The 23247-nt window shown below is 43.4% G+C and overlaps 1 protein-coding gene across 2 annotated transcripts in view; it reads right to left on the bottom strand.

The window, feature by feature from the left end:
- LARGE1 (LARGE xylosyl- and glucuronyltransferase 1) overlaps window positions 1-23247 on the bottom strand; it is a 645394-nt gene that overhangs the window by 99369 nt on the left and 522778 nt on the right. For both annotated transcript variants that reach the window (XM_030815681.1, XM_030815680.1), the window contains exons 8-9: window positions 6915-7027; window positions 4633-4758 (exon numbers count right to left, since the gene is read on the bottom strand). In XM_030815681.1, the coding sequence (XP_030671541.1) occupies window positions 4633-4758; window positions 6915-7027 (239 nt within the window). The remainder of the gene's footprint in view (window positions 1-4632; window positions 4759-6914; window positions 7028-23247) is intronic.

Genomic DNA, 23247 nt, shown 5'->3' with positions numbered 1-23247 from the left:
GTTAACAAAATCCTGACAAATAGAACCATGAAGGCCATGGAAAGAGGCTTTTCATCCATAAGTGTCTGGTAACAAGAATGATTACAAAAGACTCCGAGAAAACCACAATCTTGCACAAATGCCATCGTAACTTTACACACACAAAATAAAAACTTCTGAAGGCACGTCTGCCCAGCAACTGCCTGTCCAGTCTTGGACTGGTGTCAACTTTGTTACTGATCCTTTGGCCAAAGATAATTATCTCCAAACAATTATAAAATCCTCTTCATTTTTCCTTTAAAAACCTTTATCTTCCTTTACCTCCCTGGGTATGCACATAGTTTGCTATGGCATGTATATTTCCATTGCAACGCACTATTCCAGAATAAATATAATTTTCTTTTAGAGAGGATCTCTTCGTTATTAAGGCTGACAATACTTTAGAAGTTTCTTTGCATGTTTGCAGAAAATTCTCTTTGTTATCTTATGCTTGAAAGATTATTCTTCTAGGTATACAACCTGTTATTGTTTCTTGGCATACTTAAGATATGCCTCACTTCCAATTTTCTCTATTATCTCCTTCTGATAGTCCAGTGAGACATATCCCAATTTCTTTGCTTCTTTCTCAGTTTTTCTATCTCTTTTCATTCTGTGTTGCATTTTGGGTAATTTCTTATACCTCTTCCAGTTCACTAATTCTCTCTTCAGCTGTGTTTAAGCTGCTGCTGAACATATCCACTTAATTTCAATAATTATATCTTTCACTTCTAAAAATACTATTTAATCGAAATAGGGCTATTCATTTTTTGAGAATCTACTATTCCTTCATCCTACTTTCAATATTCATTTTTTATTTCTACATGTAATAAAAATACTTATGCTTTATATCTGGTAAGTCCAATATTTGCAGTCTTTCAGATTTAACTCCAGTCTTCAGTTCTTGCACTTTCTCAGGGTAGCTTACTTCCTTGTGTGTTTTGTGATTCCTAACTGAGAACCTTGCTTTCCTTGTAACTTCCCCTAAAAAATTCTGAAGACTTGTTTTTAAGAATATTCTTCTAGATCAGATTTATGTTAGTTTCTGCCAAGTGCCTGGCAAATTTTTAATTTTTTTCTTTCCATTTTTGCTCCCACACATGTAATTTCAGCCCCCAAAATAATATGGGCATAGGCTTAAAATAAAATCTCAGAGGAAACATTTCTCCCTCATTCTACCTAAACCCAAGGATGAAACAGACAACAACCTCTACTGTCTTCTTCTACACTCTGAGTTTTATTAACTTTTTATCCACTGAGGATAATACTCTTTGTGGATCCTGACTTTATGTGAGGCCTTTATGTGAGGTCTTTCTTCCTGTGGGCCTAAGGTCCTGTGTATAGTATTTCAACAGAATAATTATATGTTTTGCCTGTTGGCCTATTGTCCCTCTGTATCCCATGATAGCATTTGCTTGTTTGAACAATAAATTATACAGTTACCTATTGAGAAAAACCACTGTTTTTCTATACTCTCACACAGAAGACTTCTGATGCCAGATATTGTGGGGTTATTTTCCTACAATGACCAGTTCTTCAACACTAGCTGGGTCCCTATAATTTAATACAACAGTGACACTACCTCCTTGACAAAAGCATCAGACTCCATGGGTTAGTGGCTTAGTCCCACGAGGCTGCCCACTTCAGATGCCAGTTGCAAGTCCTGGCCTCCTGGCCTCTGACAGATTTGCTGTAAATCAAGGATTCCTATGATCCCCTCCTTGGGTTCCATAATTTACTAGAATGGCTCCTGAAACTCAAACACATTTACCAGCTTATTACCAAGGATGCGACTTGGGAACAGCCAGAGAGAAGAGGTACATAGGGCAAAATATGGGGGTGTGGGGTGAGGGGGTATGGAGCTTCCATGCCCTCTCTGGGCACACCACCCTTCAGCAACAATAGTGTTCACCAACCCAGAAATTCATCAAATCTTGTTATTCAAGAGCATTTAAAGAGCCTGATTTCTAGCACACCCTCCTGCCTTCTCAGAAGTCCATGGAACTTTCAGTGGGGAAGTTCTTTTTTTTTTTTTTTTGAGTGTTGTAAAGTCTTTATTTTATGAAAGAAGTCACATAGGCAAAGCTTTATATTTGCTGAGTGATTTCTTTTCTTTCTTTTTTTTTTTATTATACTTTAAGTTCTAGGGTACATGTGCACAACGTGCAGGTTTGTTATATATGCAACATGTGTCATGTTGGTGTGTTGCACACATTAACTTGTCATTTACATTAGGTATATCTCCTAATGCTATCCCTCCCCCCTCCCCCTACCCCATGACAGGCCCCGGTGTGTGATGTTCCCCACCCTGTGTCCAAGTGTTCTCATTGTTCTGCTATAAAGACACATGCACACGTATGTTTACTGCGGTACTATTCACAATAGCAAAGACTTGGAACCAACCCAAATGTCCATCAATGATCATATTCTCTCTCATAGGTGGAAATTGATCAGTGGGGAAGTTCTAACCCCCTAATCACTTGGTCTTTCCATCCTGAGGCTCTCTAGGGGCCCTATTCTAAGACGCCTCATTAGCATAAACTCAGGTGTAAATCAAAGGGGCTCATATACGTAATAAAAGTTGCTCTTATCACTCAGGAAATTTCAAGGGTTTTAGGAGCTCTGTTCCAGGAACCAGGGACAAAGACTAAATAGATTTCTTATTATACCAGGTTCACCTTTAAACCAGGCTCCCTGCCACTAGGGATCATCCCTTCCAAGGGCAAAGGTGACATCCAGTTGCTCTTTGCTTATCTTTTTGGATTCACTCTGTCATTGTTTCTGGCCTTTGCTTTCTTCACTTGCTTTATGAACTAATCAATTATGCTTTCAAAGCATGTAAAACATTTTTTAATCCAGCATTTTTACATATTCTTTACACAGTTGGTTTAATTTCACCCCGCTCTCCAAACTTTTTAATCCGTGATATTCTTGACAATATTCTTGTCTGTTTCTTCTCTTTTCCTTATTTCTAACAAGCACATGATATACAGAAGGAACTGAATAAATGCTGATTGAAGGAATGAATGTTACAGGCACCTCTGTTTTAAATCCTTTCTAATATTTTGCAATAAATTTCAAGTGCAGTTAAAAAAAAGTTCTTTCTTTCTAATGCTATAATTTCACTCCTGGAAAGGCAAGCTACAACAATATTGGATAGAAGGGCTTCATGGACAAAGCTGTTAATTAACACATAATTTATATTTATGAAAATTTAAAAACAACTAAGGTCAAGGGAGTGGTTAGGTAATAGACTAACTATTGGATATGATGTTCATTAACACCATGTGGCTCACCCAGAAAATGCTTATGATATGAAACAAATGAAAAGCAGAAAACCACATTTAACATGCATTATGACTACAAATAGGACATAATACCCACATGGGGACGTGGATCAGAAGCCAAGTACAAAAGACTAATTTATTAGAAAAGCTAGCTTCGCAATCCTTTTTCCTTTTTAAAACTTGCAATGGATATAAACTTTATATGAAACAAACTCTTTAAGGACGCATGTATCTAATCCCCTGTGATACAACCTGAGAGGCAAAAGCCCTCGCTGTCAGACAGGCCTGTGTTGAAATCTTTGTTCTGTTGAATAGTTGTGGTCAATTCTTCACTCCTTCCACTGTAGGGAGGGAATTCTGACACACTCCTTAACTCACACTTCTTACTCAAAGTAATCATATGGGCTTGGTCATACGGTTACTTTGGCCAATGAGGGATATTAGCAACAATGACTCAAGGTTTCCTCCTGTGTATTAGGGCTTCCTCTGCCACCTCTGCCTCACCATGAGCTTGCTGAGGGGACAGAGGACAGACCAGAGGACAGCCAAGTTGCCCCAGTCACCAGCTGTCCCATCTGAAGCTGACCACAGATACTCTGTTAAACCAGTAAAAAAATGAACCATCCAACCAGCCTACAAACTCATCAACTATATAAATGGTTGCTGATTTAGGGCACTATCAGAATAGCTTGTTATGCAGCATTATCTATAGCAGTAGATGACTAATACACCCTGTCTTCTTCCTCTTTCTATAGCCAGGTCCATTCACAGAGTTTGGTACCTAGAGAGTGGTGATGAAGGCTTTTTCTGTCATTGTCCCCCCTCTGTGAGGAAGAATGAGACATTTATGCTTGCATCTCCCCCACTCACCCACCCACACCTGTCACAGCACTTGTCCTTTTTTAAATACTTACTTCTTTGCACATTTCTCTCCTCCTCCAAGTCATACATGACTTGGAAGCAGGTTAATTATTCACATCCACATCTACAGCACCTGGCACAGAGTAGGCCCTCAATAAATATTTTTGCTTGAGTTGAATGAATAGATTCGGGGAGCTGGCATGAACCAAAAGAGCCAGCAGCAGATGGCAAGAATCATAACCACACAAGCTGGTTCTTACGCCAGGAGGCTTTAGGCTTTCCAGAAAGCCCGAACAAGGGTGGAAAAAAACCAACACCCCACAAAGATGAAAAGCATACTCATTCTGCTCTCCTGTGCCCTTATCTCTCTCACCACATTGCACATAAATCTCCCAGCCATCCATGCTCCTGGGAGGTCCCCTCAGCCCACCTCACCCTACCTCCACGGATGTGCCTGTGTTGAACCTACCTTTAGATCAGACACGTCTCTGTAGCACTGCTCGGAGCGGGTGTGGTCCGACAGCTGCACATTCCAGAAGCAGGGGAGCTGGTACACAAGGAAGGGGTTTTGTTTGATGACGGCATTGAAAATATCCTGGGGGATGAAAGCCAAAGACACAGTCAAGACAGTCGGATGGTCCAGCTGCCCATTTTGGCTCTCAAGGCACTGCATCCCCTGTGATAGGGCTTCTCTTGAACCTCCTGCTCTGAACACAGGCTGGCTCGCACTGTGGGGCATCTCTCTTGCCTGTTATCTCTAGGAATCAAGCAATAATGTTTGGATACAGACGAGGGAATGCCCCAGGCTGACTGGAAGCTCCAGAGTCCTGCTGGTCTCATAAGGCCCTATCCAGTGAGCTCACGTGCAGACATGGGGTGTCTTCCCTACCCTCACCGTCATGTGAAAAATGAAGTCTCCTTCCTCTCTGGCCTCCTAGGCAGGAGCCCTGTGTTATCCATCCTGAGCCTCCTGGAGAGGAAACTGCATGATGACAAGTAGCCCCACTCCTTCAGGGACTGAGACAAATTACAGATCCTCCCTTTCAGCAGTGCTTCCTGGGGCCTGCGGTGGACTCAGTGACGGATGCTCCTTGGATTTCTGCAGGCCATGGTGCCCAGGATATGCACTCTCTGTTTCAAGATCCAACCCTGACTTGTCTAGGGAGGTTTTACCTTTTTTGGGCTCTTCTCCAAGCTCTTGCACCAGGCCATACTTATTAACTAGCTGCTGACAGGTGGCGCCGGGAGGTGAATTATGGGCCTTCGTGGCAGAAGATGGCTGAATAAACTATCCTCACTGGACACGGGCACACAATTGCTAGCTTTGGGGGACATGCTCAAGTCACTGTGACCCGACTTGAAATATGAGGCTGGTGGACGGTTTTCCCCTCAGGTTTAAAACAGCCACCTGGGTATTATTTTTTTTCTTAAACTCATTCATTATACTCTATCTTGTGTTTGAAAAAGGAAATCAGTTTCTGGCTGCTTGGGAAACACTGAATAATAATACCTTAAAAAATAGTAAAGTAATCATGCAGGGTTTCTTGTTTCCTCCGTGTTATGAAATTTTGCAGGCATTCGACGAACCAGGAAATTGCACTTTGAACAAAAACATGCAGAGTGAGCTGGCTCTTTGGATGAAGAGGAAACGGTGAAATGCAGAAAACTCAGAGAAATCATCTTCGTGCCTGAAGACAGCTACCAGTGCCACAGGAAGATGAAAATTTAAATGAGTGATCCTGGTAGACTCAAAGTCAAAGACTGGAGCCCTCTGCCTTTCCTAGGACGTCAAAATGAGGAATGGGTTTTTAAAAAATGAATATTTGTTGGCTGGGTGCAGAGACTCATGCCTGTAATCCCAGCACTTTGGGAGACTGAGGCGGGTGTATCATCTGAGGTCAGGAGTTCAAAACCAGCCTGGCCAACGTGGAGAAACCCTGTCTCTACTAAAAATATAAAAATTAGCCTGGTGTGGTGCCGCACGCCTGTAATCCCAGTTACTTGGGAGGCTGAGGCAGCAGAATTGCTTGAACCCAGGAGGCGGAGGTTGCCGTGAGCCGAGACTGCGTCACTGCATTCCAGCCTGGGTGACAGAGCGAGACTCCATCTCAAAAATAAAATAAAATAATAAAAATGAATAAAAATGAATATTTGCTGACAGTTTGGTAGAGTTCAAGGAGCTTCTGAGGCTGCCTGTATAGCAAGGTGGTTTCCTTGCAGTTTATCCTTTCTATTTAAGTGCATTTCCCTTGAGTAAAGGGACACTAGTACAGCATCTAAGCAAAAGGCTTAGATTAAAGGTTAGACTCTATTTGCCAGGGAGGCCAGTGAAACCTTGCCTGGGAAATATGCTGTGGCATTCTGGGGTCCCAGAGAGCAGGCCCTGTGCACTCCACCTAGCGACGAAGAGGACACTGACATCTACTTATGAGTCTGCGTCAGTAGACTCTAAGCTCTATGAGGGCAAGTGCTGCAGCCTTTGTCTATCTCTGTCATCCTTTTTCTGAACTTGGCTCCTGGTATACACAGTACTCAGTGAAAGTCTGCTGAATGAACAAATGAATGAACAAAGGCAAGGCACTAAGGAGTTGAGCTGTTGTCTTAGACTGGCAAGAATAAGGCAGCTGTATCAGAGCACACAGAGTCACACAACACGTAGAAAACCATTCAGATCGATTTACTTTTAAGTTTCTTTGAGAAACAGCACCAGCGCACTCAGGAATAGCTGCACCTTCGAAGCTGGCCACTCACCTGGTCAGCTAAGGATGTAGAGAGCATGCCCATGAGCTCCCTCTCTGCGGTCAGCCTCCACATCTGCTCCCACTTCATCTTCCGCAGCTTATCCAGAAGTAACAGGATCACCCCTGGGCAACAGCACAGGATAAAAGAGAAAATTAAAAAATAAAAAAGTAAGATGGAGAGCTAGGCACACCTACTCACAGCACAGCCACAGTCTCTCGGGGATGATTGTCTTATGCAGACAAGAGACCTATGCACTGCTGCAGGTGTGTCTTCTCTCTAAAAATTCTTCCAATGAGGCTCCACAGTATGGGGCACCTGTTTTGGAGATGAATATACCTGGGTTCAAGCCTAGGACCTGCCAGTTACTCGATAGGAGATGTGAAACCATCTCTCTCAGACCTCCTCATTGTATGGAGACTGGTCATACAGGCCTCAAAGGACTGTTGTGAGGAGTAAGTGAGGAGGGCAGGGAGAGCCTAGCATTGTCTGGAGATGGACAGTGGTGGTGGTCACACAACAATGTGAATGGACTTCATGCCACTCAACCGTACGTTTAAACATGGTTAACACGGTATATTTATGTTATGTATATTTCGCCACAATAATGACAAAAAAAAAGATTCTAGCTCTGCACTGGATACGGAGCACATTCCTTATAGACATTAGATTCTCTCCTATGTTTTTCCCCAGAGATATGACCACCTACTAGGTTGAGCTGATAGGTGGAATTTGTACAATGTATACCATTTATCCGTACACACAAAAGGCAGCTCCTCTGTGACTTTATTCTGGGTATGGCTTTGCCAATTTGCTTGATGATTACTGACAAGCCATATGGGCCTGTCTCAGTCTTCCTGATTTCAAGAGGGTCTTTTTGGCCCATCCACCCTGGGTCTTTAAGGTGAGCTCCAAAAGCCTGTGAGCTCATAAGAAACTAATAATAAGAGGTGGTTCCTCTTCCTTGATATCTTTTCTTGGTTACTTTCTGCGGGAGGGACCTGGGTGAACGGAGGGTTGTTTAGGGAGGGAAATTCCCATTGTCTATATCTTTTTGTATTTTTTAAAATGCTAAAACAACAGTGGGGTGTGGTGGTGGTTCATGCCTGTAAACCCAGCACTTTGGGAGGGGAGGTGGGTGGATCACCTGAGGTCAGATTAGCCTGGCCAACATGGTGAAACCCCGTCTCTACTAAAAATGCAAAATTAGCTGGGTGTGGTGGTGCATGCCTGTGATCCCAGCTACTTGGGAGGCTGAAGCAGGAGAATCGCTTGAACCTGGGAGGTGGAGGTTGCAGTGAGCTGAGATCGTGCCATGGCACTCCAGCCTGGGCGACAGTGCAGGACTCCGTCTCAAAAAAAAAAGCTAAAACAACTAAACGTATTATTCAGGCAAAAAATAAATAGATCAGTTAAAATCTAAAAAAGAAAAATACATTTAGGCTTAGCTGAATGGCTGAGAAGCAACTATCTACCATCAGGTCAGTTAGAGCAAGCAGAAAAAGCCCTGAGCACAGAACACAAAAAGCCGAGAGAATTTCCCTGCAGGCCACTGCAGTCAATTTGGTGGGTGGAACTGTAGCACCCAGGGGCTCCCAAATCAATCCTCTTCAGGATGCTTAGCTCAGCAGAATGGTCAGTGGGGAAGACTCAAGGCAGTTGAAAAATGATCTTAGTTGAAATCTAGCACCTGCATTTCCAAGACTCTAGGAAAGAAACTGATTTCCCCAAATCACATACAAATGTCAACTCTAAGCCTCTTTACTTATTCCAGTGGCACATATTTGGAGAAAAGATATATTCGCCATTTAGTGAAAGGTGTTTGGCCAGGCAGAGTTGAAAAAAAAAATAGTATCTATATGGTTATGGGAAGAATGGGCTAATACACAGAGATCTGAACTTGTAAGTCTGAAGGACAAATTAGATCTGCTGCATAGGTCCTTTGTGCTTTGTTAGGTTTTTTGCATATCACATTTCATTTCCCCTAATGCTCCCTGAGATCTCTACAAGATAGATTTTGTTATCCTTATTTTATAGGTGAGGAAACTGAGGGGCTAAATCGGACACTTGTCAATTCACAGTTCAAAAGGAGCTATGTCAGATTCAAACTCAGATCTGCGTGATTCCAAGGCCAGTGCTTCTTCCACTCAACCACATAGACTAGAGCCCCAGCAATGTCACTTTGGAGCCATAGGACTCAGGTCAAGACCTGTCTTTTGTTGACTCTCAGTTTCTATGAGTGTTAAATGAGAAAAATGCTACTTGCTCTGCACAACTCAGAAAACTGTTGAGCACTCTTGTGGTAGGCTGGTAATGTTTAACCATCAGCTCTCTGGGGGAAAAAACGGCCAGATTTGTAGCATTTGGCAATTGCCAAGGTGTAAACACTGCCATCATGGCTAATTTCAGGCTAGCAATGTCATGTCACTGAATATGGAGTTGGGGAGGAAGGTACATAGTGGAAATTGTTCACCATAAATGTATTATCTGATTGTTTTACTCAGATAAACAATGTGGGGGGGGGGGCGGTAGAAAGAAAAGAAACATTTACAAAGTTACAAACAAAAAGAATATAGTGATGTAAGTCACTGGTGACTGATTTAAGAAAATATATTCCAGTCAAAAATATGAATGAAGCCGGGCATGGTGGCTCACACCTGTGACCCCAGCACTTTGGGAGGCCAAGGTGGGCAGATCACTTGAGGTCAGGAGTTCAAGACCGGCCTGGCCAACATGGTGAAACCCCGTCTCTACTAAAAATACAAAAAAATTAGCTAGGCATTGTGGTGTGTGCTTGTAATCCCAGCTACTCAGGAGGCTGAGGCAGAAGAATTGCTTGAACCCAGGAGGCAGAGGTTGCAGTGAGCCGAGATTGTGCCACTGTACTCCAGCCTAGGTAACAGAGCAAGACTCCATCTCAAAAAACAAAAAACAAAAAACAACAAAAAAGGGCAGGCAGGCGTGGTGGCTCATGCCTGTAATCCCAGCACTTTGGGAGGCCAAGGTGCACAGATCATTTGAAGTCAGGAGTCCAAGACCAGCCCCGCCAACATGGTGAAACCCCATCTCTACTAAAAATACAAAAAAACTAGCCAGGTGTGGTGGCGCACGCCTGTAGTCCCAGCTACTCCTGAGGCTGAGGCACAAGAAGAGCTTGAACCCAGGAGACAGGGGATGCAGTGAGCTGAGATCGCACCACTATCCTCTAGTGGGGGTAACAGAGTGAGACTCTGTCTCAAAACAAAAAAAACAAAAACAAAAACAAAAACAAAAAAAAAAGAAAGAAAGAGAATTTCATTAATCTTATTAGAAAAACGCATTACAATTAGGTTGGAGAGATGCTCCAATGTATTAAAAAAATGAGGGGGGATGGTGGGAAGCTAGAAGCAATGAAGAAATACATTAATACACATTTTTGAAGCCTCTAGAGAGGTCCAGGATAAATCTATGAGTGTCTGGTGACCAAGCTGAGAACTGATGCTTTTAAATGGTGTGAGACTTGGCAGATGTGATTTGCCAGGTTGCCTGAAAAGTCAGAATGTCTGAAACAGATGAGTAAATGCAGAAATGCAGGATCAGTCTCCCTGTTAGCCAGTCTTTTCTTCTCTGTGACTTTAATTTTTAAAATTATGAACTATTTCAAAACAATAGAAAAGCACACAAACTAATATAATGAATACCCACCACCTAGATATAATGGATGTTATAATACATTGCCACATTTACTGTTAAAAAATTAAAGCATTACAGATAAATCTAAAGTTCATCTCATTATACCTCCTCTCTTCCTCAAAGGAAGGCAGTATTCCGAGGGGTCTGTGTTTTATTTCTAGGCTTGTTTTTATATTTTTATCCTCTATGCACATAATAACAACACATGGTATTTTTAGTATGCTTTGGATTGCGTATTTCCTATTCTAACTTGCCTTTTCACCCGCTGTTATGTCTTTAAGATTTGACTATGTTAGTATTTCCTATCTAGTTTAGTCACTGTAATCACATCATCCATTTTATGCATATACCACAATTTATTTATCCATTCCTCTCCTGAAGGACATTTTGGTTGTTTACTACGTTTTTGCCATTATAAACAATGCTGCAATAAATATCCTAATCTTGATTCATGTCTCGAGAGCTTATCTAGGGTACAGCTTCCAAAGTTGGACAAGGATTGCCGTGTTGAAGGAGCTCCTGGTCTCGAAACATCTTCAACTACTCCATCTTCCATTTCTCTTACAGTCAGCCATTACCGAGTCCACAGATTCTAAATTTAAAACGCCTTTTACATTGCTTTTATTCATTCATTCAACAGTTATTTATTGAGTAGCTACTATGTGTGAATTCATAGAAATAGACTTGTACTTATTTTGCTTCCCTACTTTCACCAATCTCATGGGCTTTTTAAATTTTTTTATTTTTTTAAGACAGAGTCTTGCCCTGCCGCCCAGGCTGGAGTGCAATGGCACAAGCTGTAAAATGCTGGGATTTTACAGGTGTGAGCCACCGCGCCTGGCCAATCTCATGGGCTTTATTCAACATATTAACTCAGCATATATTTAAGGGAGGTGTAACATTGATTCTTTGCCAGGCCCTTTTGTGGAAACACACATAAGACACGTACATCATTAGGATTCAGTGTGATGACCGCAAACACTGAGAACACGCAGTGTTTATGAAGACAGCTCACAGGAGGGAGGCCTGGGTGGCCTGGCTAGGACTTGGTCAGGCAGTTGGGGAAGCTGTCTGAGGAAACACCATGGACAAAGGCACAGAGGCAGGAGATGCATGACAAGATTGGGCTACGCAAGAACTAGAGTGTATCGTGGCCAGACGGTTTCAATAGCAGGCGTAGGCAAATGCCAGGACAGAAGCTTGAACGCATGAACAGGCAATAAATCAGGAAGAGCCTCATATCTATGCAACACAGGTGCATTCCAACCATGTTTATGCCATTTCCTACAGAGAAAATGCTATACTTAAAACCCACTGGGAGTTAAGCTGCTTACGGCTGGAAAGGCTGATTCAAGGGTTTCAGAGGCCCCAGGCCCTACCAAAGTGTCCCCAAGGCTGAGATGATTTTGTTGGCACTTGTCACCCATGTGTGTCCTACTGAGGACAACTGAAAGCCAGACAAGGATGTGGGGCAAGAGAGTGACTGCAACAGAATCTGTTTTAGAAAAGCCAAACTAGCTGGGCGCGGTGGCTCACGCCTATACTCCCAGCACTTTGGGAGGCTGAGGCCGGCAGATCACCTGAGGTCAGGAGTTTGAGACCAGCCTGGCCAACATGGAGAAACCCTGTCTCTACTAAAAATACAAAAATGAACCGGGCATGGTGGTGTGTGCCTATAGTCCCAGTTACTTGGGAGGCTGAGGCAGGAGAATCACTTGAACCTGGGAGGCAGAGGTTGCAGTGAGGTGAGATTGCACCACTGCACTCCAGCCAGGGTGACAGAGTGAGACTCAGTCTCAAAAACCAACCAACCAAACAAACAAACAATACAAACAAACAAACAAACAACCAAGCTGAAATGTTGCTGTCATTTATCCTGTCATTTCACAAGATCAAAGGCCTCCAGTATTTCAGGTGGTCTTCAGAACAAGCTATAACCCCTTGGTTGTGGCCAGACCATCTGGTTCTGGCCATAATTTAATTTTCTTTTCTTTCATCAGACCACTTCTTCCAGGAAAACTGGCACAATGGCACTCTGCCATAAAACAACCGCAGCCTCTGCCTCTGTGAACTTGATGAGCTGATTCTCAGGCTGCTTTTCTCTTTGGAATTCCAGAAAGTTTACTAAATATACCACTCTCTGTACCCCGATTCAACCAAGAATCAGAATCCAAAGCAAACAAAAACATTCATGAGCAAACATGTCACAAAGCTTATGAATTTCACTCTCAGCTTCTTAAGCATCCTCTAATCTCACAACATTCTTAGAAAGGGGGCTGGTTAGACCTTACTGCTGAGTTTGCATCGATGTGGAAACTGAGGTGCTGAGGACGGAGGTGATGTTTCCAATGTCACAGTGCTGGCAAATGCTTCCTACTGCCCTGTTTATCTTAGAACATTAGAACTAATAAAGACCCTGTGCTTCCTGTGTCAGCAGAGCCCATGGATGGCTCTTCTTTGTTCCTAGACATTTTTAAAGACCATGCTTCCTCTTAAACGTGAATGTCATACGTGTGCTCGGCTGACACAGGCTCATGTGGGCTCCTGGGAATCAGGGCTCCCAGACACCACAGCTGGGCCATAGGCAAGCTGCTCTTGGCATGCCAAACCAGAGGGGACTCTGCTTTTGTTGCGTGTTTTTTTTTTTTGAGACAGAGTCTTACCCTGTTGCCCAGGCTGGAGTGCAGTGAGTGGCACGATCTCAGCACACTGCACCCTCCGCCTCCCAGGTTTAAGCCATTCTTGTGCCTCAGCCTCCTGAGTAACTAGGACCACAGGTGTGCGCCACCATGCCTGGCTAATGTTTTTTGTATTTTTAAGAGAGAAGGGGTTTCAGCATGTTAGCCAGGCTGGTCTTGAACTCCTGAACTCAAGTGATCCGCCTACCTCAGCCTCCCAAAGTGCCGGGAACACAGGCGTAAGCCACAACGCTCAGCTGACTGTCTACTTTTAATCATAGGTCCTGCATTGAGAAGTCATTTCGCCTATGATTCATTTTAAAATTTTTTTATTTGAGCACCTGCTTTGGTTCTATTCATTAGTTAACTGGGGACTTGGAAGTTTTTAAAACACAGTCCTTGTTCTCAGGGAGCAAGGCCTGATAGGGAAGGGAGACAGGTAATCACAAAAACGCAAAGCACTGTGATAAATGGGAGGCAGAGAAAAACTATGGGAGCTGGGGTACAGGTAAACTGACTGTGTCTCAGGGGAAGCATTAGGGGAAGGGCATCTTGAAATGAATGACGTCTACGCTGAAACTTAAGGATAAAAAAGGTTATATAAGTGAGAGACAGGAAGAACAAAGGTCAAACCAGACAGGCTTCTCTCTCTAGGACAGTGATTTCAAAGGAATGGGTTGCTGAATATCTAGCAGGTAGCAAATACTGTCCACCACATTTGAAATGCAGACCTCAAAAGATAATGACCCATGTCCCCCTCTTCTCCCAAAGAGGAAAATTTTAGAAAGGCTGCATAGCATAAAGTTGTCTAGCATGGGTGAAAACATTTGTCTTTGCTCATCAATCTATAATTAACCACAGGTTTTTTTTTTTTTTTGAGATGGAGTCTTGAACTGTCACTCGGGCAGAAGTGCAATGGCGTGATCTCAGCTCACTGCAACCTCTGCCTCCCGGGTTCTAGCGATTCTCCTGCCTCAGCCTCCCGAGTAGCTGGGATTATAGGTGCCCACCACCACACCCAGCTATTTTTTTGTATTTTTAGTAGAGACAGGGTTTCACTATGTTGGCCAGGCTGCTCTTGAACTCCTGACCTCACGATCCACCTGCCTCGGCCTCCCCAAGTGTTGCGATTACACGCGTGAGCCACTGTGCCCAGCCTACCACAGGTTATTCCTATAACCGATATCCTCACATCCTCAGAGTGACACAGCAGAATGAATTCTGGGAACACAAGCTTCTTTTTCTTCTTTTTTTTTTTTTTTTTGTAGCTATCCCAGAAGGGGAAGGAAAAAGAAAAAACTGCAGTGGACTTGGAAAACACACTCTTGGTTCTGAGTCCTGATATCACTGCTTAATATTGACATGATTCTTGAAAAAAGTCACTGTTTCTAAGCCTCAGATCCTTATTTGTAATATAGTGACAATCCCACATTAACTCCAAGGAACTATGAGGAACAAAAAAGAAAATGGGGGCCAGGTGTAGTGGCTCACGCCTGTGATCCCAGCACTTTGGGAGGCGTTGGAGGGTGGATCACCTGAGGTCAGGAGTTGGAGACCAGCCTGGCCAATATGGCAAAACCCCGTCTCTACTAAAAATACAAAAATTAGCCGGACGTGGTGGTGGGTGCCTGTAATCACAGTCACTTAGGAGGCTGAGAAAGAAGAATTGCTTGAACCCGGGAGGCGGATGTTGTGGTGAGCCGAGATCGCCCCATTGTACTCCAGCCTGGGCGACACAGCGAGACTCTGTCTTAAAAACAACAACAACACAAAAACAAGAAAAATGGCATCTTTAAAGTATCTGGTACAGCGGAAGAGTATCCATCAGTGCTGTAGTGGGAATTATTAATGGATAATTGATGTCTACACCTAGTAAATCATTTTTCTCAGTAATCCACTGATTATTCAAATAATCTTCAAAATTCCCGTGAGTGTGAAATGTACTGGACAACTTGAAATATTTGCAATATTTGCAAACATTTCCAGGCCCACAGCCTTCTCAGTGTTCTGAAAACAGTTGGCTTATAGTGTCACAGCCTGCATGCTCAGGAGACCTCTTGAGGTTATTCCAAGTGGCAGCTAAGAGATACACCCACAGAAAACAAATAATAATAAAGAAAAGAAAATCCACTGTATGGAAAGTTATGAGCTTAAATTGTATTCTTTTTTTGAGACAGAGTCTCGCTCTGTCGTCCAGGCTGGAGTGCAGTGGCGCAATCTCGGCTCACTGCAAGCTCCGCCTCCCGGGTTCACGCCATTCTCCTGCCTCAGCCTCTCCGAGTAGCTGGGACTACAGGCGCCTGCCACCATGCCCGGCTAATTTTTTTGTATTTTTAGTAGAGACGGGGTTTCACCGTGGTCTCGATCTCCTGACCTCGTGATCCGCCCGCCTCGGCCTCCCAAAGTGCTGGGATTACAAGCGTGAGCCACCGCGCCCGGCCTTAAATTGTATTCTTAAGCAGCTAATGAGTCTGTTTAGGAAGTTAAATATAATCATCATATTGATATGAGCTTATAAGACAATCTGCCAGTTTCTTCAAAGGTTAGGAGTTTGCACTCAGGTCATAAAAGACTTGAGAAACAACATTTCCAAGAGAAACAGAACTCTGTTTATTGACCTTGCTCCTATGGGGCTGCAGAAATATCCTAATTAATGGTTGTGCAGTGCTTTCAAAATATGAAGTGGTACATAAAAGCTTAATAAATGACAGTTATGGAAACTATACATTTCCTCATTAAGGTGTCTAATTATACCTCACTGAACTTGCATAATTCCCACTGGATTTAATATAAATTATGTGCATGCATGCAAAGTAGAAAGAGGATTTTTAAGTGAATACTGCTTCAAGTTATGAAAATGGCTCCATTTGAAACTGGAGCCTTTTAAGCTGAAACAACACGGATTTGGCTTTGGAATGCATGCCCCAAATCAGACTTTTGACCCTGCTTTTCTGCTGTCAGGAGGAAGGTGGTGCCAAAAAGCCTGACTTTGGCCTCTGCCTGGCATTCACTGCTGGGTGATCCTCCCATTCCCATCCTTGTCAGCGGGGTCTGGGAGCTGGGAGCAAGCCCCTTGGCCCTGAGTGCTCTGCACAGAGGCAACGTGCCTTGTGCCTTAAATTTGACAAGGACTGTTAAGGGAGCTGGCTGGGATGCATGTGACCCGCAGCGCTTTACCTACAGCTGTTGTGCTGGGAGCACAGAGACCAACGCTAAATAAATAAATGAATAAATAAATTAAAAATCAAAGGATTCTCTCATGAACATCTGGTCAAGTAGTAGGGCTTTTCATCTGTGGATCAGAGGGCAATATTTTCTTTTTAGCAATAGCTCAGTAATCAAGATGGCAGGGAAAGAAAAGTAGGAATCTGTGCAGAGAGGAAAGTGAGAATAATGCTTTTTTATGAGCTAGACACTATTTTTTGCCAGTGCAACTGCAAAAAAAAAAAAAAGAGAGAGAAGCTAAAAAGGGTGACAATGATGATAATACGTACCATTTATCAAGCAACTGCTGTATACTAGAGAGAAGAGAGAAGGAACTTAGATGACCTCTGATTCTTTTTTTTTTTTTTTTTGAGACAGAGTCTCACTCTGTCACCCAGGCTGTAGTGCAGTGGCACAATCTCGGCTCACTGCAACCTCTGCCTCCCAGGTTCAAGCGATTCTTTTGCCTCAGCCTCCTGAGTAGCTGGGACTACAGGCGTGTGCCACCACAGCCGGCTAATTTTTTGTATTTTTAGTAGAGATGGGGTTTCACCATGTTGGCCAGGCTGGTCTTGAACTCCTGACCTCGTAATCCGCCTGCCTCGGCCTCCCAAAGTCCTGGGATTACAGGTGTGAGCCACCGCACCCAGCCAGATGACCTCTGATTCTTATGACAAACTTGCAAAGTAGATGGAATTATCTCTATTTTACAGATGAAGAAACTAAGGTAGGCAGAATTACCTCCATTTTACAGATGAAGAAACTAAAGCTTCCATATAGCTAACATGTGATAAAATTAATTTCACTCTTTGATTTGTGGTCTCAACCATACCATGTTGCCTCCTGGGAGAGAGAGAGAGAGAGAGAGAGAGAGAGAGAGAGAGAGTGTGTGTGTGTGTGCGCGCGTGCATCTATCTACATGCTCATAACTAAATATGGCGAGGCTTTGCTGAATCAGGGGTCTAAAGCCAAAACAAAAGAGTAGCTCCTGGAGGAGCAGTAAGTAAATGTTTGAAGGACTTTGAGAAGACCACAGGCCATAACCAGACTGCCTCTGTGAAAACCTGGGAGGATCCCAATCATTATAAAAGGCCGGGAAAGGGCTGGGCATGGTGGCTCACGCCTGTAATCCCAGCACTTTGGGAGGCCAAGGCTGGCGGATCACGAGGTCAGGAGATCGAGACCACCCTGGCTAACACACGGTGAAACCCCGTCTCTATTAAAAATACAAAAAAATTAGCCAGGTGTGGTGGCGGGCCCCTGTAGGCCCAGCTACTTGGAAGAATGGCGTGAACCCGGGAGGCGGAGCTTCAGTGAGCCGAGATCGCGCCGCTGCACTCCAGCCTGGGTGACACAGCAAGACTCTGTCTCAAAAAAAAAAAAAAAAAAAAAAAAAAAAAAAAAAAAGCCAGGAAAACTACGGCTTCCCTGAGGACAGTTCTGTGTGAAAAGGAAGCTGTAGGCCTAGGGTAGGGCCTGATCCAAGATTAGTGATAGTGGGTAACTGGATGGAGCCAAGAAATATTCAACTCAGGACACTGTGTCAGAGCTAACTTATGTCAACTTTTCCTCCTGCATGTTAGGGACATTCCCTTCTTTCTGCATCTGAAACTACCCAAGTAACTTTATAGCATGTACAGGACTACTTGCAGGCAAGAACTCTTTAAAACTCTTTCAGCAAAGGGGAATGCCTTAAGCTTGCATTATGAAAACTAACTGTTTAAGAGAAGGTTCTGCCACTATTCCCTCCCTGGCCTGTTTTCATTCTTTAGCCCAGCTACAAGAATGTAGCTAGAATTGAGGTGGTCAATTCAGACCACATACTTCCTTGGCTCAGGAGGAAAAAGTAGGGACCAAAGTGCCTGGATGACTCCTTTGAATGAGGTTCAGAGCAGGTTTCAGATGAAACCTTTTATTCCTAAACTCAGTGCTTCTCACAGTGTATGATGTAGCATTCTGTAGGATGCTAGTAAATGTTGCGGAAGCAGGGCTAAATAAGTTAAATAAGTGTAGGAGATGATTGATTAGGGTTAAATAAAGTTAAATAGGTTTTGATATATCAGTGTGCACAGTGAATCTCAAAGGTGGTTATGGCTTCCAACATTGTCAGAACGATTTGCCCCTTTCCCCCCAGGAATCTAATAGGATATTGCTTGTCCCTTCAGTTTGAGTCCTCACTGACTTCTGTCTGCACTTCCTCAGCTCTCCACCTCTAATGCAGAAGCCACTACGTGAAAATGAAGATTTGCTCCTTAGTCCTTCAGTGGTTTTTGAGGCTTTGCTGGTTTGAACTAGTGAAATCCTATGGACACAACGCAGCTGCTCAGCAGGAGGCTCTGGGGAGCGCGCGGACTCTCATCTCAGAAATGCTGATGAAAATCACCCTCACAATCGCAACCTTCCGCCCTTCTGCTTTGAAGCACTAGAGTTCTCTTCTTATTCATAATCCAACAGAAAGTAAGTTTATTAAAAACCACTTAATTTAAAATCCCCTGCTGATTTTACCTGGGACTCACTTTTGATCATATAAATGAAAAGGTTCTGTAATCCAGCTTTTGCTTTTTAAATTATTTCTTCCTGAAAGCTTTTTGAGAGCGAAAGACAGAGTGAGAGACAGAGAGTGACAGAGAGAGACAGGGAAGGAGGGAGGGGTGGGAGAGAAAGTGGAAATCCTTCCATCTCAAATCTTCCCTAACTTCGCTGGGTTTTTCTCAAGTGTGAATGGAATGGAGTGTGGCCATTCACTCACTCATTCATTCAATAAATATATATTTTAGCAACACAGAGACAAAGAACACAGTCGTCCCTGCTCGAGAGAGCTTGGAGGTGTTATGGGTAAATAGAGGTATGTTCTAGGCAGACAGGGTGGGCTCCCAAAGGAGGGTGTGGTTGGATCTCATGGTGTGGGAAGTGGTTCTTTTAGACAACAGCACTTCACCCTTCCTCTTTATCTCACTGGACAGAAATCATTTGGCCAAGGTTGTGATAGAACTAAGAACACAAAGGGTTTGGTGGCTGGCAAATACTTTCAACAAAAACTTGCAGAGTACTTTTGTTTTTTGCTTTTATAAGCAAACTTCTTATTAGAGTGGAATGTACATTCAGAAAAGTGCATAGATCATAACTGTACAGCTTGATGAATTTTCATGAATTGAATAACTAGAACCCAGACCAAGAAACAGAATTATCACTAGACCAGAATCCCCCTTACAGTCAAAAACCTACCCACTATCTTGCCATCATCTCGCTTTTTTTCTTTTTTTTTTTTTGAGATGGAGTTTCGCTCTTGTTGCCCAGGCTGGAGTACAATAATGCGATCTCTTTTCACCGCAACCTCTGCCTCCTGGGTTCAAGCAATTCTCCTACCTCAGCCTCCCGAGTAGCTGGGATAACAGGCATGTGCCACTAGGCCCGGCTAATTTTGTATTTTTAGTAGAGACGGGGTTCCTCCATGTTGGTCAGGCTGGTCTTGAACTCTCGACCTCAGGTGATCCTACCGCCTCAGCCTCCCAAAGTGCTGGGATTACAGGCATGAAACACCGTGCCCGCCCTCATCTAGCCTTCTTACACAATAGCGTAGTTTTATCCATTTCTGAGCTTTATATGCTTTGAATCATACAGTATGTGCCCTTTGTATGAATATGACGGTTGTGAAATCCATCCATCCCATGCATGCCGGTGTCGTTTGTTCATCTTAATGCTGTGTAATAATCTATGACATGAATATCTTACTCTACCCATTATGTCACTGATGGACATTTGGGCTGTTATAAACATTCTTGAACGTGTCTTTTGACGGCATGTGTATGCATTTCTGTTGAGTACATACCTCCAAGTGGAATTTCCAGGTCATTGAGTGTGCATGTGCTCAGGTTAAGTAGATATTGCAAAGTGGTTCTGAAGCATTCCAGTTGCTCCACAGTCCCGCTAAAAACTGGCATTGTCTCAATTTTTGCATTTTAGGCATTCGGGTAGGTCTACACTTCGTATAGTGGTATAGCAATATGGATTTTAATTTTCATTTTTTAATGACTAATGAGGCTCATAGTCTTTTTATATTTTAATTGTCCATTTTGTCCTCTTTTGGGAACCGCCTGTTCTTTTGCTCATTTTTCTATTGGGTTGTCTGCCCTTTTTCTTACTGGTTTGGACGAGTTCTTCATATATTTTTCTTCCCACTTTTAAAGTAAAGGAATGTGGGTCCCGAAGCTGACTGGAAATGAGTGAATTTCTGGCTTTGTGTGTCCAGCTATGTACCAACAGAGACCCCCTTCTCAAAGCTGGCTGGGCATTCATGGGTGGGTGATGCCTGATGCCTACTTTGCTAGTCTTTTCTGAAATCTATATTAAGCTAGAAAAAAAAAAAAAAAACCTCAAAGAAGGTTATCAAATCCATGCCCCGTCTCTATCCCCAATGGCTTCAGGAAACTGAGGCTCAGAAAGGCTACGTGGCTGGTCAAAGCAAAACAACTAATACGAAGTTAAAAAAAAAAAGTCAAGGATCTAAGTCCCTGAGACTCCTCCCACCTTTCCTCCTGAGCTATTTCTGACTCCTCCAACTCTCTGCTTCTCTATAATCAATCTGTTTAAGCTCATCTCAGCTTTCCTTAGTCCGTTTAGACTCACTTGCCAAACTAGAGGGATAATTCCTGGTCAACCCTGCAGATCAGAGGAGATTCCACAGATAGTTCCTTTTAACCACAGAGTGCTTTGCAAATAAAAAGTTGAGGAAAAGTGTTTTTATGGGTTGAATTATGTCCTTTCCAAAAGGTATGTTCAAGTCCTGACCCCCGATACCTATGCATGTGACCCTTTTTTTGGAAAATGTCTTTGCAGTTGTAATCAAGTCAACATGAGGTCATAGTGGATTAGAGTAGACTCCAATCCAATGGCTAGTGTCTTTATAAGAAGAAGAGATAGAGACAGACACAAAGGGAAGAGGGCCGACAGAGGCAGGGGTTGAAGATACACCCTAAGGAATGCCTGGTGCTACCAGAGCTGGAAGAGGCAAGGAAGAATCAGAAGAATTTTCCCCTAGAGGCTTCAGAAAAAGCGTGGTTTGGCTAACACCTTCACGTGGACTTCTAGCCTCCAGGACTGTGGAAGAGTAAACTTCTGCTTTTTAAAAAAAATTTTAAGTTCTTGGATACATGTGTAGAACATTTAGGTTTGCTACATAGATATACATGTGGCATGGTGGTTTGCTGCACCTATCAACCCATCATCTAGGTTTTAAGCCCTTCATGCATTAGGTATTTGTCCTAATTCTCTCCCTCCCCTTCCCCCCACCACCGAGAGGCCCCCATGTGTGATGTTCCCCTCCCTGTGTCCATGTGTTTTCATTGTTCAACTCCCACTTATGAGTGAGAACAGGTGGTGCTTGGTTTTCTCTTCCTGTGTTAGTTGCTGAGAATATTGGCTTCCAGCTTCATCCATGTCCCTGCAAAGGACATGAAACTCATTCTTTTTTATGGCTGCATAGTATTCCATGGTATGTATGTGCCACATTTTCTTTATCCAGTCTGTCATTGATGGGCATTTGGGTTGATTCCAAGTCTTTGCTATTGTAAATAGTGCTGCAATAAACATACGTGTGCATGTGTCTTTATATTAGAATGATTTGTAATCCTTTGGGTATATACCCAGTAATGGGATTGCTGGGTCAACCACTGTGGAAGACAGTGTGGCGATTCTTCAAGGATCTAGAACCAGAAACTTCTGCTTTTTTTTTTTTGCCCAGGCTGGAGTGCAGTGGTGCAAACTCGGCTCACTGCAAGCTCCACCTCCCAGGTTCACGCCATTCTCCTGCCTCAGCCTCCTGAGTAGCTGGGACTACAGGCGCCTGCCACCACGCCCGGCTAATTTTTTGTATTTTTAGTAGAGACGGGGTTTCACTGTGTTAGCCAGGATGGTCTCGATCTCCTGACCTCGTGATCTGCCCGCCTCGGCCTCCTGAAGTGTTGGGATTACAGGCGTGAGCCACTGTGCCTGGCCAACTTCTGCTTTTTTGAGCCACTGTTTGTGGTGCTTTGTTACAGCAGTTCCAGGAAAGTAATATTACTGTCATTTTCCAGATTTGGACAGATTTTCAGCTAATCACTAAATCACAGAAGGCAAGTAATTTTGCACATTTTAGACAGTAAATGATAAGAAAAACCCAAGGCAGAAATCACGCTCGCTCGTCTGTAGTTGTCTCTTCTCTCGCTCAGAAATCCATGAAGATGTCAAGTCCCTTAGAGGTCCTGCTCTGAGACAAGACAGGCTTTCACAGGCAGTCCATCAGAACGCAGGAGATAACATTTACTGAATGAAGATATTCTGGCTGTGTCCAGGCCACTGCAGTTACAGTAGTTATTAAAAACTCTCCAGCCTATTTCAGGAAGGAGGAAGCATTTTCTGCAGCTGTATAGCAGGAACAATATACTGAGCAGTACCAAGATATTGGTCTTAAAATTGCCACTGAATAAAACGGGGCACAACGCAATAATTGAAGAGCTGGGGTAGATGCAGTAGCATAGAACAGCACTGCAGAGCCATCTGGGGGAGGGACGGGAGGGTCTGACACCCCATGGGCTATACACCAGCTACTGAAAAATGGCTGCAACTCTGAACAGAAGTCAGATCTGCTGGCCAGTTTGTTGGATGGTATGGATATTTTAATTTTTTAACAAATAATGAATCTGCCTCTCTCTATCAGTCTGGCTAGATGCATCACGGCACACGACGATGTCTCATTTGTCTCCCTAGAAGGGAGAGATGGCGTGGATGGCCGAGCAGCTCTGACCAGTTGA

Source organism: Nomascus leucogenys, chromosome 7b, assembly GCF_006542625.1.
Source record: "Nomascus leucogenys isolate Asia chromosome 7b, Asia_NLE_v1, whole genome shotgun sequence".
Lineage (NCBI taxonomy): Eukaryota > Metazoa > Chordata > Mammalia > Primates > Hylobatidae > Nomascus > Nomascus leucogenys.
Note: the sequence above shows the minus strand (reverse complement) of the source record. Positions and strands in the feature narration are given on the sequence as shown.